We start from the raw sequence: 16553 nt of genomic DNA on the forward strand, positions 1-16553 counted from the left end.
TGATAAACTTTAGAGTAAGTGATGATAAAAACCTCGCTATCCCAAATGCAAAGTTTTGTTTTGCTAGGTACGGCACAGATTTTACCATTCAATTTGTATTCCGGTATGCGATTGTCATTTGTTTTTTTTGTGTGTTTTGATACTGTGTAGAACTCTATTCGACACACGCTGTCTGTGCGCGATGCCTTTGTGCGCGAAGCTGGAGTGAATGAAAAGATTTCCTTTTGGAAAGTGAAACCCCATTCCCATTCAGACCACCACTTAGAAAATGTGAGTACATTTCCTTTTCAGTTCAATGCTACGATGCTTGCTTTAATAGAACTACCTCCCATTCACGCTGCTTGATGAGCAAGGCTGGCTCTTTCATTAGGACCTTGTCTGGAGCATGAGTACCTTACCCAAGTCCTCCAGATACGTGCTCATGCACCCGGTCTGCATGATCAGATTGTGTCTCTGTACTAATGTATGCATGCAACTATGCTCCCCTCTGGGGCTCTGGTGGTCTTTTTGAAGAACTCAACAGAACTATAGATCTGGGATGATCACTCCAACAACTAAGCCCGTGATTTGTTTATGATCCTGCAACATTGAATTTGTTTTTGACGAGATTCTCCTATGTCCAGAACATACCACAACCGAATAAGTTTAGACATGTTTGTCTTTTGGCGGGACCACACACCTCTGTTTTGCTCCCGTTTGCCTTCTGTTTTTGCATGTTTTTCCACAACCTAAAAAATAATTAAATGTCCAAATTCAAAACATTGGCCCATGTCCGAATTCTATTATTTCCTTCTGGTGGTTGGGGTTTCAGGCAGAAACCACACAAGCTTAACTATCAAAATATGGAGTACAATTTCATATGCAATTAAACCTTTTTTGGGACCAAGTTAAATTGCTATTGGCACCTTTGGTCAAAGCGCATAACTTTTCATAGGAAAGAGTGTCATGTTGTCAATACATCAAATACTTTAATATTACTTTCACCTAGCCGACTCAAGATCTGTTTTTGTTCTTTGGTGATAGGTTTTAAATGAAGGATAAGACTCCCCGCCTTCTCATGTTTTGTAAAACGCATGCTGCTGAGTACCTGGAACTGCCTGATCTAGAATGTGTTATTTCGCCTTCAAGTTGTCTTAATTGATTTATTTGGAATGTGTCTCGTGTTTTTGCAGCCAGCAGATGCTGTAAATTTAGACCACATAATGTTGACCTTTTGGGTAAATAAAAGTATTGGATCGCACAATTCGTGTTTGTTTTTTTATACAGTACATATACCTGCTAATAATTGATATTAGCACACTGGGATCGGTATTGACCTCATCTCAGCCAACCAGAATCTTCAGAGTGCAGTCAATAACTACTGGTATTGACTGCATTCTGAACATTCTGACTTCAGACAGGGAGCAATAATGCAATTTCCAGGAAAGCGTTCTATCAACAAGGTTCTTCCCTTCTAGGAAGACCTATTTTTTTTTCACTGCAACATCCTATATAACACACCAGAAAGAAATCTAAAATATGGTAAAATGCTTTCACTTTCTTATAGGGAAACCGTTTGGTTTTACACAACCCCTAACGCATGTTGATGTTAATACCTCTACAGTTTAACCTGGTTTGCAACTGCAATGCTTAATTTATGAAGACAACCTTGTTATTTAAATACTACAGAATAAATCAGCGTTTGAGTTTTTCGGTTTACTTTCACATTATTAAAATAACATCGTACTTCTCCAGCTATACAGATCTTAGAAGATATTGGGCCTCATTCCGAGTATGGCGGTAAGGGATAGCGGCCACCGCTAACGAGAGCGGTGGCGGTAATCCCTTACCGCCATACTCCGAGTTCCCTTAGCGCCATGGTGCTTTTAACACCTGCTTTTAGCAGGCGTTAAATACCATGGCGCTAAGGGACCTTGATGTTAATTACGCCACCGTAATTTACGGTGGCGTAATTGACGCCTTCCCCACTCCCATTATGCCCTATGGGGCAAGAATGGGAATGGGGAAGGGTAAATGGGGATTGGGGAATTACCGCCCCGCCAACCTTGGAATGGGGCGGTAATTCCGCCAACCACCAAGGCGCTGCCGGTCCGGGTACGGCGTCAACCAAGGCGTTAATAGCGCCATTGGTTAGCGCCGTACTCGGAATGAGGCCCATTATAACTTAGGAGAAGGACTATTTCCTAACTTGTGGCCCTCAGCTTCGCCCTGGGCAATAACTTGGTGGCAGGTCATTATACTGCAATAACAACCCCTCCCTCCGTATATAAAAGTTATAGGGCCCAATTCAGGGTATTTATTGCACAGTTGAAAGTGACATTGCGCTGCTGTAAAGTGACATGGCCCTTCCGACACAAACCCTGATTCATGGAACTGTGCAAAGTCTATTTTTGCAGGGCAAAGTCAGTACAACGCCATTTCGCAGTACAAAATGGCTCTGCACTGACCTTGCCCAGCAAAAATACACTTTGCACAATTCCATGAATCTGGGTTTGTGTCGGCAGGGCAATATCCCGTTTCAGCAGTGCAAAGTCACTTTGAATCGTGCAATAAAATCCATGAATCAGGCCCATATTGTATAAATAACCCACTTTATTTTCTTTTTTTTTCTTTTTTTATTGGCATTTGTTATATCATACAATAATCCCCTTATTCCACCCAGCCCCCAAATAGTCCCATTAAATCCCCCTCCTTACCCGCCTCCTACCATTATTGTACAGGTAAACGATTAATCAGTGACATCTATTTCTCATCTCAAAATACAGCGATCATGACATGCCTAAGCAATTCCCAATATACTTAGTTTCTGCAGACAATATACAACACTTTAATCTTTATGTAGAAAGTCGAATACTGCTTTCCGGTCTTTAGAGAAGGCAGATTGATCCCCCTATAACGAGTATATCATCCATTCCATTGCAAGAAAGTTCCAGATTTTAGTGAACCAATCTATTGGATGAGGGGGCTACTTCGCTTTCCAGTTGCAGCAGTACACACGCCTTTTGTATTGACTTTTTTTTTAAACCTTTATTTATTTAGCTTGAGGACACAAGAAGAGGCGAATGCCCAAGAGAGGCAGGCAATGACAATGCAGTACAGTACATGCAATTCGGATTCAGCATTGTACATTCGTTTCACAGTTATGAGCATGGGGGCCACAAATTCACGGGTAAGAGACTGAGTAACCAAACAGTTCCAGCAGTAGTGGAGGCAGGGGAGGAAGAAGCAGGGGATGCAACATCAGAGTCTGTAATGTGGCGGCCATATAAGAGCGAAACTTCAACCAAATGTTCCTGGGCCTAGAATGCGTTGGCTGTTGATTAGACCAGGTTTCTTCTGTATCTGATGCCCAAGTGACCGCCCTGAACCATTGTATGTGTGAGGGTGCTACAGGGCGGAGCCAGCACAGTAAGATGCATCGGACAGCGAGTAACATACAGAGGCCAGACAGTTTTTTAGAGTCACGCCCCATGTCATTGAAGTCATGAAAGAGACACCGCACTGGGGACAGGGAGACTGTGGTCAAAAATAGCAGACGTAACACACCTCCTCCCAGAACTGCGCCAACTTGGGACAGGACCAGATCATGTGTATGTATGTGGCACTGTCGGATCCGCATCTGGGGCATTTGGGACATCTGGGGGAATGGTCCTTCGCCATCCGGTGCAGCCTGATTGGAGTGAGGTGATATCTGTGGAAGACTTTGAACTGGATTAACTTGAATTGGGAGTTAAAGGACACATTATGAGTGCGTGCACACATAAGACTCCAGCGTTGGTCGGGCATTACCACCCCCAAGTCCTCTGCCCATATTTGTTTCAGCTTATCAAACAGGGGGGCAGTTCTAGTTTGTAGCAGGGCGTATAGTCTGGATACCTTTCCCCTAGAGGAATTAAAGCTGCATAACTCCGCAATTACAGGGTCATCTGGAGGTATTGTGGGAAAACTGGGATATCTAATCTTGAGAATTTTTCGGAGGGATGAGTATTGGAGCCATGCGGACGGTTTTCGTCTGAGAGTGGGTGGAAGGTCTGGCCATTCAAGAAAGTTACCATTTTCGAAAATTTCTCTGATCGATTCGTAGCCTGCTTCGGCCCACCGGCGTGTGATAGGCGACGGTATACGTGGAGCCCCTGGGAAGAAGTTCCACAATGGTAGATCGGCGTGGAATGGGTGGGGCGTGCTTGATAGTTTCCAGATTTTAGAGAGAGCAAGGGATGTGCTGACAGGGTCCAATGAATCTAACATGATTGGCAGAGGAGTAAGAATCAAGGATCGGATATCTCGACCACTGGCTGCCATTCTCTCAAGCCTGACATGTGGGGGAGGGTCCTGTGTGTTAAACCAGTGTGAGGCAAAATGGACTTGTGCCACCAACCAGTATCTAAGAAAATCGGGAGCGCTGAATCTGCCGCGCTCCATTGGGGTGGTCAATGTCTCAAGTTTTAGACAAACTGCCCCAGAATGACACAGAAAAGCATTAACCCTACGGGTCAGCATTTGAAAGAAGCCATCACCCGGCCATAGGGGTAGGTTGATAAACCTATATAAGAGTTGGGGAGTACAACCATCTATAAGACCCCAATCCGGCCCGCCAGGGAGTTTGGGAGTCTCGCCCAGCCAGCGGCCTTCCCAGCAAGCTTTGCGAGTTATTTCTGATAATTCTCCTCAACCAGCATCTCAGAGCAGAGAGCTACCTCTATACAGAGGTAAGTACATTTTTGTCTGGGACCAAGTGAACCCCATAAGATCAGGGGGGGACGTGTACAGCCAATAAGTGGGAACAGGGTAGATTTGGAGCAATTTACTTTGAGCCCAGAGATGCGCCCAAAGTGGACAACATCCTCTAGTGTCGGGGCAAGTTTGGTAGAGGGGGACCGAATATAGAGCAGGGCATCATCAGCATACAAAGAGATAATGTCCGACTGGCCTGCTGTTCGTAAACCTCTGTGTGCGTGATTCTGACGCATCGTATCAGCCAACGGTTCCATGGCTATAGCAAAGATTAAGGGCGAAAAGGGGCAACCCTGTCTTGTACCTCTGGCAATTCGAAATAGGGATGAGCATCTGTCCTCAGTGTGGACCCTAGCCACTGGGTCAGAATATAGCAACCCGACCCAGGAACTGAAACCAGGCCCAAATTTACATTTTTCAAGGACCCACCAGAGGTATCTCCATGACACGGAGTCAAATGCCTTTTGCATGTCCAGTGTAGCAGCCACTGCTTGCTCATTCGGGCTAATCCTGGTAGTAATATTAAATAGGCGTCTCAGGTTCAGGGAGGTGGAATGTCCTGGAATAAATCCTGCTTGGTCAGGGTGGATGATGAGTGGCATAAATGGGGCTCATCGTAGAGTGGAGAGGACTGAAAAGGGAAGGCTGTTTAGAAAGACATTGATCTTGGCCGTTGGGATGCTCTCGTCCCTTGAGTAAAGGGCTTCATAGAAAGCTAGGAATTCTGAGTTAATGTCCTGCAGGAGTGTGGCAAGAGTGCCATCAGATCTCACAACAGCAGGGATGTTGGGGGGGATCCAAAGTCACGCTGGATGAGTCTGGCTAAGAGTCGGCCTGGCCGTTCGCCCTCCCCATATTTTCTCGCAAGATGAGGATTGTCAACGAACTTCACCTCGTGTTCCGCGTGTGCACGTGAAACATATCTAGTTCAGAGCCTAAAGACGCTAGGATCGATAGCTGTGAAACGTTTCTTATCAATATATCTGATATCAGCCATCTGTCAATCCTAGAATATGTACGGGAGTCGGTGTACAGCAGTCTCCACACGTCTACGATAGCCAGTCGGGGAAGTGACAACAGAATAGTGCGGGCAGCTTTGGAGAGTTGACGGGGTCTGGAACCTGATCTGTCGAGATCCACGTCTAGTATTGTGTTAAAGCCGCCACCCCACAGGATCATGATCATGGGGAAGCTACCTAAGAAGGAGGCTAGGTGGAGGTAAAAATCTGGGTCATACACGTTAGGACCATAGATGTTCATTAACACCAGCTCTTTATTTGGTAGGACACCATGGAGCAAAATATCTCTACCTAGTGGGTCGACCTGTGAAGACTTACAGGTAAATTTAAGACTTCTATGGCTCAGGGTCATGACCCCCCGGCTCTGGGTGGAATAGTTGGTGTAATACCTTTGGGAGCCCCACACTTTAGCAAATTTCTCACAGTGATTTGTACAAGCATGAGTTTCTTGTAAAAAAAAAGGATTTTGACACCGTGGCGTTCAGCGTGAAGTTGTAGATGTCACATTTTCTTATAATTACCCAGACCTCGCATATTCCAACTCATGAGTATTACATTATTATCACCCATTGGGATAAGTGTACTGCATGGACTTTGAGTTTCGGTGGGGTAACAACCTGGGGCCCGGGGCCCAGGTTAGACAGACAAGCTCCCTCTCAGAATGCGACTGAACTGGCATCGCCTTGCACTCTACCTTCCTCTTGAACATTAAGCCTTTTTTAACATAACACCCTACCCAACCCACCCTCACCCACACCCCTGCCCCAATCAGAGGAATGATATCCCCATACCCCATTAACCAAATCCAAACCAATGGCATCAACGCCTGGGGGCCTGTGTGCTGGCCTGAAGGCGATGCTCCGGACTGGGGGCCATTAAGGATAGACATGATGCATGGGAAAAAGACAACATGTAGGATATGTAGGACCTTATGACAGGGAGATCAAAACGACGTCGAGCCAGGTTAATCAATGAGCACATGCCTGAAGGGGTGGATCTCCTATGCGTATGGGCCAGGGGAACACCCAGACCAATGAGTGTTCAACATTGTAACACAACGCTAACAGTGATGCGGCCATGATCGGCCAACCAGGGAATTGATCGTCTATGAATTTGAAGGCTTCTTCCGGGATTGTGAAAAAGAAAGCCTTGTTAGAGTGTTGAATTCTCAACTTGGCAGGATACAGCATGGAGTATTTGACCCCTAGGTTGCACAGTCTCTTCTTAACTGCCAGGAAGGTTTTGCTTTCCTGTTGAAGGGCCACCGAGAAGTTAGGGTATAAGTGGATACTAGAGGGCCCCAGGAAAAGTTCCCTTTTGGCTCTCGCTGCTTTGAGGAGGGCATCGCGATCACGAAAGTTTAGGACCCTGGCTATGATGGGGTGCAGGGGGTGTGTCGGGTCTGGGTTTTGTTGTTAAGGCACGGTGGGCTCTCTCTATTGCGAACTGTGGCGAGAGCCTGGGGGACTCAAGAGGTGTAAGTAGAGTGTGCTCCACATAGTCTTCCATAGGTTCCTTGATGCCATCCTTGGGGACCCCAATTATGCTGAGATTGTTGCGCCTAGAGCATGATTCAAGGTCCTCATTTTTTTCTCTACCTCCAGTACTCGTCTAGACAGTGTGGAGACCTCCGCCGGTAGAGAGCCCAAGTCATCTTCCGTGGCGCTCACCCTCGTCTCAATTTCAGCAACCCGGCTGTCGGTTTTCTCAATCTGCGCTTTGAGGATATGCAGCCATTCATGTCATCCAGTTTGGAGTGCAGCGTGGTGAACCCTTTGCGGATATATTACAGCATTTACTGTGAGTCTATAGAGTCCGGAGAAGTTGAAGTAGTAGGTTCAGGCTCCGGTGCCTCCTCGGCCTGTTTGGACGGTGTTTTAGTAAACATGCTGATGGAGCTCTGTTTTTTCCCGGCGTTTTTATTAGCCCCCTTAGTCATGACGTCTGAGTGCATGCATGCGATAGGGCGGTTCCGAATGCTCGTCTACGACGGGGGTGAGGCCACCCACCCAGGTTTGGAATATCAGGGACAGGGTGTGGTTCCCTCGACGGTTGTTTGTTGGGTCTGATAAACACTGGTACTCAGCGCAGGGTGAGGGATTAGTCCCCTTGGCTTCAAAAGATCAGTCGGTTGGGTCCAGACTCGAACCTACAGAGCAGCAGAAAGACAAGGTGGTTCACCCCACAGCAGAGGAGTCCCCGTTATGCTGGCGAGTGATTACAGTGGTAGACTTTGGGGCCAACACTGCTGCTCACCCCCGTGAAGATCCCTGTGAAGACGAACAGCTGCAATGGGTCCAAGGGGGTTGGCCAGTAAATAGTCTGAAGTCCTTCAAGTGGACTGACGCCTCCCACGTAAACGGGGATATCAAAAGTACAACAGTGAAGTACCCTCCTGTACAAGTTATCTCAGTGTCATAGGATCTCCTGTGCACAACTGGAGACTTCAATACTTATATGCGGGCACTGGCGGTATAGATCGGCTATTTGTGCTCATCACGTAGCTAGTGGGAGTCAGGTAGACAGTTACACCCAGGCAGGGGATCCCTTGGTGCTCACGTCAGGCCAATCAGAGCGCCATGCATCAGGATCCTCTCACACCAGCACAGTAATGGCACACAACCGAGTGAGCAGGGTATAAGGCAGGTTGTTGATGCCTGCTAGGGATTCCAAGGCTCAAATCCTGCAGATGCTGCTGCCTGGTTGCGGGCCCCAGGCAGCTCTATACTGTATACTAGTCAAATGTCTCTGGAGTGGAGTGGAGTGGAGCGGAGGAGGGATAGGCTCAGTAGTAGGGCCTGCCAGAGTAGAAGGCTAAAGGCAGTCCGGGCCACAAGGGCGCGTAGTGCGTCCCGTGTGTGCTGTTCCAGTGGGCTATAATATGCGCAGTGGATGGCCCTTGCTGAACGGGACAGAGCAGTGAATGAATAGGGGGAGCCACAAGGCATAGGTTGTGTGGCATTCCAGTTGCCCAGCGCGGCTCGTTATACAGGTGGCTTATCCTGTGGGGAGTTGTCCAGCACCCGTGCACAGCGCTCTGTGGCGGATCGTACCTGGTCCGTCGCTGGATCCTCTCGCAGTGATGGTGGCAGGAGGAGGAGCCGCGAGGACACCCGGCTGCCAAATCAGGCGCCCATGAACACGGCCCGAGACCGCGAGGGCCGGGCACTCCTCAGTCAATGGGACCGGTCTCTGGGCCCCCTGCCACAGTGCTGTTTCAGGCGCCGTCACCGGTGGTCCGCTCCGATCACCCGTAGGTGCAGTCGGGGGCGGAAAGTAGGCTGTGTCCTCTGATGTCAGGGCGCGGCCCGGACGTACGGCGGTATCTGATGTGGTAGCCCAGTAATGTAGGGGCACCGCCGTGCTGTGATGGTATCGGTGCAGCCTGGCCGGACAGCACGGCAATCGGCCGACTCAGTGCAGCCCCTCCCCCATCAGGCCTGAAGCGCCCGGCAGCAAGATTTTTGGCAGAGCTGCGCCGTGTGGAGCCGCCGCACTGGTGGCTTCAGGAGATGCTGATTTCAGTGTTCTCAGGATGCTGATTTCTCTGCGGTCACTGCACCCCCACGGCTGAGGGCCAGTAAGTGGCTGCCGTGGTGTTTTTTTTTAGCAGGTGACCCAAAATGAGAGCACTTCACAGCATCACAACCAAGTATTCGACAACAAGGATAATCCCCAGCACGGAGCTTGGGTTCAGGCAGCCATACTCTTCAAGCGCAACAGCGCCCCCTTGTATTGACTTTGTCCTTCTCTGGCATCAACAAAAGGCATGCATGTACGGATCTGGACCTTTGCATAGGAAACATTTTATTCATGTGTTTATTTACTGTTTCCCAGAAGGCCTTCAATACTGGGCAGCTCCACCAAACATGTACCCAGTTCCCCACCCCTACACATTCTCTCCAACAATCATCGACAATGATAAATTCATTTTCTTCAGACTGGCTGGAGTTTAATGCCATTGAACCATTATTTTGATCAAAAACTCTCTACTTTGGATTGATCTGGTGAATTTGGGGATTGTTTTCCATAAGTTTTCCCAGTTCGCATCTAATATCTCTTCCCCCAATGTGAATAGCAATTGACCCTTTAGTTTCCCCTTCCCCATCAGTTTATGTAAATTAGATAGGAGAGATTTGTCCCTTGAGTCGGATGTTCTACATTTGTCTAGGGGTGTTAATTCTCTTACTGCTGCAGCTTTTACCGGCGGAACAAGGATCCGGTGTCAGACCTGGAAGTACTGGAATCTAGCTTTTTCAGATAGACCCAACTCTCGCTGACATTTATATAAATGTTCTAGCCTCATCCCCCTGAAACATATCTCTGATTTTACCACAGCCGGCCTGCTTCCATTATTTAAAAGCCTTAAGCTCTAAGCCGAGAAATGAGTGAGTGAGGAGGGATATGTTGTCCATTTGTGTCTATTAACTACAGCATCCCAGCTTTCTTCCACTACTTTCGGCATCTCGTTTGCATGTATATAACTCGGGTGAATCTTTTTCGGCATCCATAAAATCTCCGATAATCGGGGTCCCCCCACTGCCTGCTCCATCTGAATCCATCTGAATCCATCTTTTTCAGTTTCACCCATGGACCATTCTTTAATTACCCTGATTTGGGCTGCACAATAGTATTTCTGAAAATTGGGGAGGCCTATCCCACCCTTTTCATTTGGGAGCCTTAGCGTGCTTAGCGCGACTCGCAGAGTTTTATTCTGCCATATAAATTTAGAGATCTTTATGTAATCTACGAAAAAACGCAAAAGGCACCCTCACAGGTAATGCTTGAAATATATACAAAGCCTTGGAAAGGGTGGCCGTTTGTATAGAGTTTATTCTACCCAACCAAGATATAGTGAGGGGGTTCCACCTCTTTAGTTGTGCTTCGAAGTTGTTTAGTAATGTGGGGTTGCTGCATACCATTCTTGTAGAGATGGGGTTATTACCACTCCCAATAGTTTTCTTCCTGCATTTGCTCACTCCAAACTGGTATGTTCCTGTAGGTCTTGCATGTCGGATGGTGAGAGGGACACAATTAAGATCTCTGATTTAGCTTTGTTAATCTTTAACCCTGCCACCTCACCAAAGAGTTCCAATTCTTGAGTTGCCATCTGTAAAGAATTTACTGGGTCTGTTACCATAAGAAGCATATTGTCAACGTATGCCATTATTTTATGAGGCATGCCCCCAAAGTAAAGCCCATGCATCGCCTCTGGCGAATCTTTGCTAGCAGGCGCTCTAAATGAAGTGCATACAACAATGGTGATAGTGGCCATTTATCTCAAGTCTTGCAGATGGGTTTTTATAGTTCGCTTTGATTAGCCCCATACATTTTGGGCCAAATCCCATCTTAGTTAAAGTCGAGAAAAGAAATGACCATTCCACGAGGTCAAAAGCTTTCTCTGCGTCAATAGAGACTAACGTCGCCGGGATCTGCTTTTTTCCACTTTCTCTGGAATATGGCACACACTGCAAATATTGTCATGTGTCTGTCTGTTTTTTATAAAGCCTGTTTGATCTAGGTGCATAAGGTCAGGCATATGGTCTACTAACCTATATTAGAACCAGAACCTTGGTAAAAATGTTGCCGTCAATGTTGATTAAAGCGATTGGGCGATGTGATCCACAATTTGTTGGATCTTTACAGGTTTAGGAAATAATTATTTTAGGCTTTGTCCATAGATGGGGAAATTTGGTGAGTGTCCATGGGAACTAATAAATTGCTAATTATTTTATAGAATCTGCCGGATATCCATCTGTGCCCAGTGATTTGTTTAAAGGTTTACTCGAATTACTCGAAGTACCTCATTTTGGGTTATTGGTGCCTCCAATGCCAGTCTAACCACTGGGGGGTAATTTGGGAAAGTATAAACGAATCTAAATATACATTTTCCAACACTGCATCAGGAGTTTCTGATTTATAGAGAGTGGTGTAAAAGCAGTGAAATAGTGTAGAAATTCTTTTGTTTTCCAAACTCAATTCACCCGAAGACAGTTTTATCTGTTGTATACTCCTTGAGGCAGTCTTCTGTCAGAGTTTAGATGCGAGTAAGCGATCCATTTTGTTAGCCTTAATATAAAAATGTTTGTTTCAGCATGAGTAGGCCTTTCTTGGTTGCAAGAAGATTTAATTTACCCGCCACTGCCTTTTCCTCTTTTTGAATCTGAGGTCCTGAGTTTGTTTCCATTCTCTTTAAGATTTGAGTTAATTCCCCATCCAGTTCTTGCTCTAATGCTCTACTTTGTTTGTACCTATTGGCCTCTGCGGATATCAGGACCCCTTGCATTGTTGCTTTAAAGGCATCCCATTTAATATGCAAAGGCCTATCTCCCTCTTTATTTTGCTCAAAATATTTTCGTATGTGGTGCTCTAATCACATCTATAACCAAGGGGGCTTGTAATAATGCTAACGGAAATCTCCAAGACCATCATCTGTTTCTTTTTGAGAATGTCAATATCTACCGTGATTGGGGCATGATCGGAAAGATTTATTGTATGGGTCTTAATATGCGTAATTAAGCCTCGAAGTATGGTGGATGTCCATACATAGTCTATCCGAGAAAATGTATAACCCTTTCCCTCTCCCTTGATGGTAAGCCAAACGTCCACTAATGTTAAAGCAGCAACTTTCTTATGTAAAGGAACGGATGGGAAGGGTGTGCTGTTTCTCGTGAATTTGCTATGATCCCTTGCTGGGTCCCACGCTATATTAAGACCAACCTCTAGTAATAGTTCTCCTTCCATAAATAATTCTAATTGCCCCATAGTATGCTTCAAAAAGGCATCTTGATTTGTGTTTGGAGCATACATACCAGTTATTGTTAACATAAGCTCTTGGCATTTTACAACCCCAAATACATATCTACCCTTCTTATGGGCCTTGGAGCGAACAACATGAAACCCTGAGCCTTGTTTACTTGCAATTAACACTCCTGCTACTTTATGTTCTGCAGTTGCCTGTATAATAGTGGGGCAAAGCTAGAGACGGAATTTGCTTTTATCTGCCCTCCTAATATGTGTTTCTTGAAGCGCCACCAAATCCGTTTGGTGCCGCCTCAACAAGAGCCCTAGTTTTCTCTGTTTTTGTGGGGTATTAAGCACCCTCACATTCCACAGTAAACATTTGAATTCTACAAGGTACGGGTCTAAACCTTATGTCCTGAAATCGCAAACATTTTCCGGTCACCACATCCATACCTGTTAACTGCACAATGGGTGTCTCCCGCACATACTATTATTTCCCCCAACTTATTAAACTCTATAACCACCCTACTTACAATATAAGCTTTATCACCATGCCCCCCTCTTAACTTCCCCTGATCAAATCCCTGGTGTGAGTCACAGTACCTATTATATCCTGAGGCCTCCTCCCCCAACTGTGACTCACCCTTTGTCACAGGGCTAAATTCAAAGAGTCCTAGCCCCCCCCATCTGTTACCTGAACAGATAGTGTCCAAGATGTCACGCTCCGTCCAATCTTCTGACTTGTCTTCTGTAACTGAGACTATACTGCGATCGAAGCTGTTCATGTCATGCCGTCAGTGCCCTACACAATGCCTGGCTTAGGGCTTGGACCTCTTAGTCAGGTTCTCCGATCTTCTTTTGGCAACCATCTGCGATTCCTCTTTTGCCGATCCGTGGAAGTCCATTCCCCTGACTTGGAGAGCTTCGTCTACGACGCAGACATTTGTTGAGCCTCTTCCTCTGGGCCCTGCCGAACATCCTCCTCGATATGTAGTAAAGCCATGCCTGCTTCTGTGGAGGTAATCCTTTGTTGTCTCCCGTCCTTGTTAACAATTAAACCAAAGGGAAATGTCCATCTGTACCTAATTCCTTGTGATTGGAGGGATTTTACCACTGGGAACATATCTCAATGCTTTTGGAGAGTCAGCCTTGATAAGTCCTGAAATGGCTGCATCTCAGATTCATTATGTATGATCGTCGCTGCAACTCTCGCCTCCCTTAGTGTTTGCTCCTTTTGTGGATAGTTTGTGCAGGCCGCCAGTACATCCTGGGGTCAGGAACTGGGTTCTGATCTTTTGGGCCCAGTTCTATGTACCCTGACCAAGTGAATGTTTGTAGGATCGCTTTCAGTTATTAGATCCGCAAATATGCCACATACTGTTTCTTTCAGCTCTGAACTTGTATTGATTCCGGCAAGTACTTAATTCGGATATTGGAACGCTGAGAAAGGTTCTCTAAATCTTCATATTGCAGTTACAAATTATACGTTTTTCTAGACAATTCTTCAAGAGCGATATCAGCCTGCTTGCTCTCCTCCTTCAGTTCCTGAATTGCACGTTCATGTGTGTCAATTCTTTCAGCCAGCGTTGATAAATCTTTGCTGAAGGTCTGCTAATGATCCTCTAATTTCTGAAGTAGACGTAGAAAACTGTGACTGGAATGAGGAAGTACATTTCTCTTGAAACTCTTGAAAGCTGTTAATGAAATCATCTTTAGACGCCACCATGTCCAGTGTTACAGAATGGGTTACCAATGTCTCTTGTGGTTTCTTTTTGCTCAGAAGTCCAGTCAGGCTTTTACTTTTTGCCCAAAGGGAGTCCAAAGGTTTGTATAGTTTCTGCTGTAAATCCAATTGTAGTGGTTTCGTAGCTTTCTTCCTGGTGCCAGACAAAAGTCTTTGTTATCAAGAGTTTTCTTAATATTGTGGGTGAGGCAGTCAGCCTTTTCCAGGTATGTGTACCTGAGTCCTATATTAAATGTATGCCGCCCTCAATGCTGGTGCATTAAGCGTGCTAGCAGTGGAGAAATGCCTCCTGAAATCCTGCCATTATTCTGCTTTTACTGCCTGTTTTTTTTCTCCCCCACGAACAACTCGTCCGGCACATGGTCATCTCTTTAACCTTCCATAATAGCCAGATATATATATATATTCTATATATATTCTCCCCAAAGCCCTCACCCCTCCTGCGTGTGATTCAGAGCGTTCCAGGCACTCTGTATATGCAAACCTGCAGAGTACCTGATCTGTAAATAAATCGGCATACTGCAAGCGGACCGCGAATGTTGGTTCTTAGGCCAGGGGCCGCCGCTTCCAAAGCGTTAAGGGCGTGTCCTGCCCTCACCGTATCTTCGCGTCATGTTCTCCAGCAGTAATGAATGCCAGCGGAGTAGAAAGCTGCTGCCGACCAGTTCAGGGGACTTCGCCTTAAGGAAGGACACATCGGACAGAGCTTCTCATCTCGGTATTATAATTTAGTGGACAGAGCGCTCCGCAGCACATCCACTCTATCTGGTGGCCATCTTGGAGAAGAAAAAAAAAACTTTAGTTTTGTGTTCCCTTTTAATGTTTCTCCTTTGATAAAAATGCATAGCCTCCATAGTAAAAAAGATGGAAGGGGCCTTTGTTTTTCTCTTTACTCTCTCTTCATCTAACATGTTTTCACTAATTATTGAGGCAATGGTGACAGACTGCGCATTTCATAGACTAAAATATGCAAATTCAATAGCAGACTAATTTAAGTTTGTATCCTTTCAAGTCTTACATAAGTCACCCATGTGAGTGGTAACATTGAGGACTAATGATTTCTAGTTCTCTTTGGCCTTCCAAGTCCGTGCACTGTCATTTAAAATATGCCTTGTATCCCTGACCCTTAAATGAAACTAATTGTGCTTGTATGGAGAGCATATGTTTAATTCCTTTGATGTCATGTTTAATATGTATTCACTTAGGATTCCCTTAATGTTCAGGGTGTTAATATGTATTTAATAAATATTACTCTTCAACTCTGCGGTCAGTCACAAGATGCTTTGAAGGCAAGGATATTATATCATATGACCTAATACTCACAATGTAAAAACAAGCATTGACAATGCCAATAGTTTGGGAGTTTCCTGCTATTCGTTGCATTTTGCATTTATAGGCACCAGGGTGCAAGGAAGAGTGCAATATTTTAAAGGGGGATGTGATCAGGGGTGCAGGTGTGCAACGGAGGAAGCCATTGATGCAGGTTGCTGAGGATGAGCAAGAGGAAATATGAGTGAGAAAGGGTCTATGCAGCGTCTTTTCACATTTAACACACACTCGCACCACAGACCCAGGTTATTTTTTCAGCAATATTCTCGTTCGGTGAAAGCGAAATTCAACCGTTTATCTGTGAACACCACCATGCAAGCCGCATAACTCAAAATCTCAAATCACCTAATGTATCCTTTCAGATGAACGCTCCTGTCCACCTGTAGTGTTGCGAAAAATCAACCAGCACCTCAAACGCAGCTGCTGCTACCCTGAAAAACTCATTTGGCTGGCAACACTCAAACCAACTATGGGTTCTGAAACCAGGCACCGAAATACAATTGTAGCAACCACGCCCTCTAAGCAGCATATGTTATAGTCCTCCTTAGTAAAGGATTGTGTACTTAACGGAACACATTGCCTGGGTCAGCACTGGCGAATACAGTACATAACCAGTAGACCCAACCAGGGTCGGAGTTGGACCAGAAATAGGCCCGGACACCCAAAAAAAAGTGGCCCACCCCCGCCTCAAAAAAAGTGGCCCTCAAACCATCATCCGTGAATCGCGTCAATTCACGACTTTACAGAAAATGCTACATATGAAGGCTTCATGTGTCTGTTGCATGTTAGATTTTGTGTAAACGCTTGGGAAAGTGATAACATTCCTTTTGTTCTTTTTTTTAAAAACATCATCACATAGCTAAATACTTATTTTGCAAAACCAGACTCAAGGCATGTCTACTCGTTGCCACCAGTAATGAAGATAGTTGCATTTAATAAGCAGTACAGCCACATGATGACAACAGAGAGTACTTAGCCAGCTG

The 16553-nt window shown here is 45.7% G+C and overlaps 1 protein-coding gene across 1 annotated transcript in view; it reads left to right on the top strand.

The window, feature by feature from the left end:
- LOC138503732 (forkhead box protein M1-like) overlaps positions 1-16553 on the top strand; it is a 512443-nt gene that overhangs the window by 350795 nt on the left and 145095 nt on the right. Inside the window, exon 5 of the mRNA XM_069623691.1 lies at positions 151-270. Coding sequence (XP_069479792.1) covers positions 151-270 — 120 coding nt within the window. The remainder of the gene's footprint in view (positions 1-150; positions 271-16553) is intronic.

This window comes from Ambystoma mexicanum, chromosome 11 (assembly GCF_040938575.1).
Source record: "Ambystoma mexicanum isolate Mex_15411 chromosome 11, UKY_AmexF1_1, whole genome shotgun sequence".
Taxonomy (NCBI): domain Eukaryota; kingdom Metazoa; phylum Chordata; class Amphibia; order Caudata; family Ambystomatidae; genus Ambystoma; species Ambystoma mexicanum.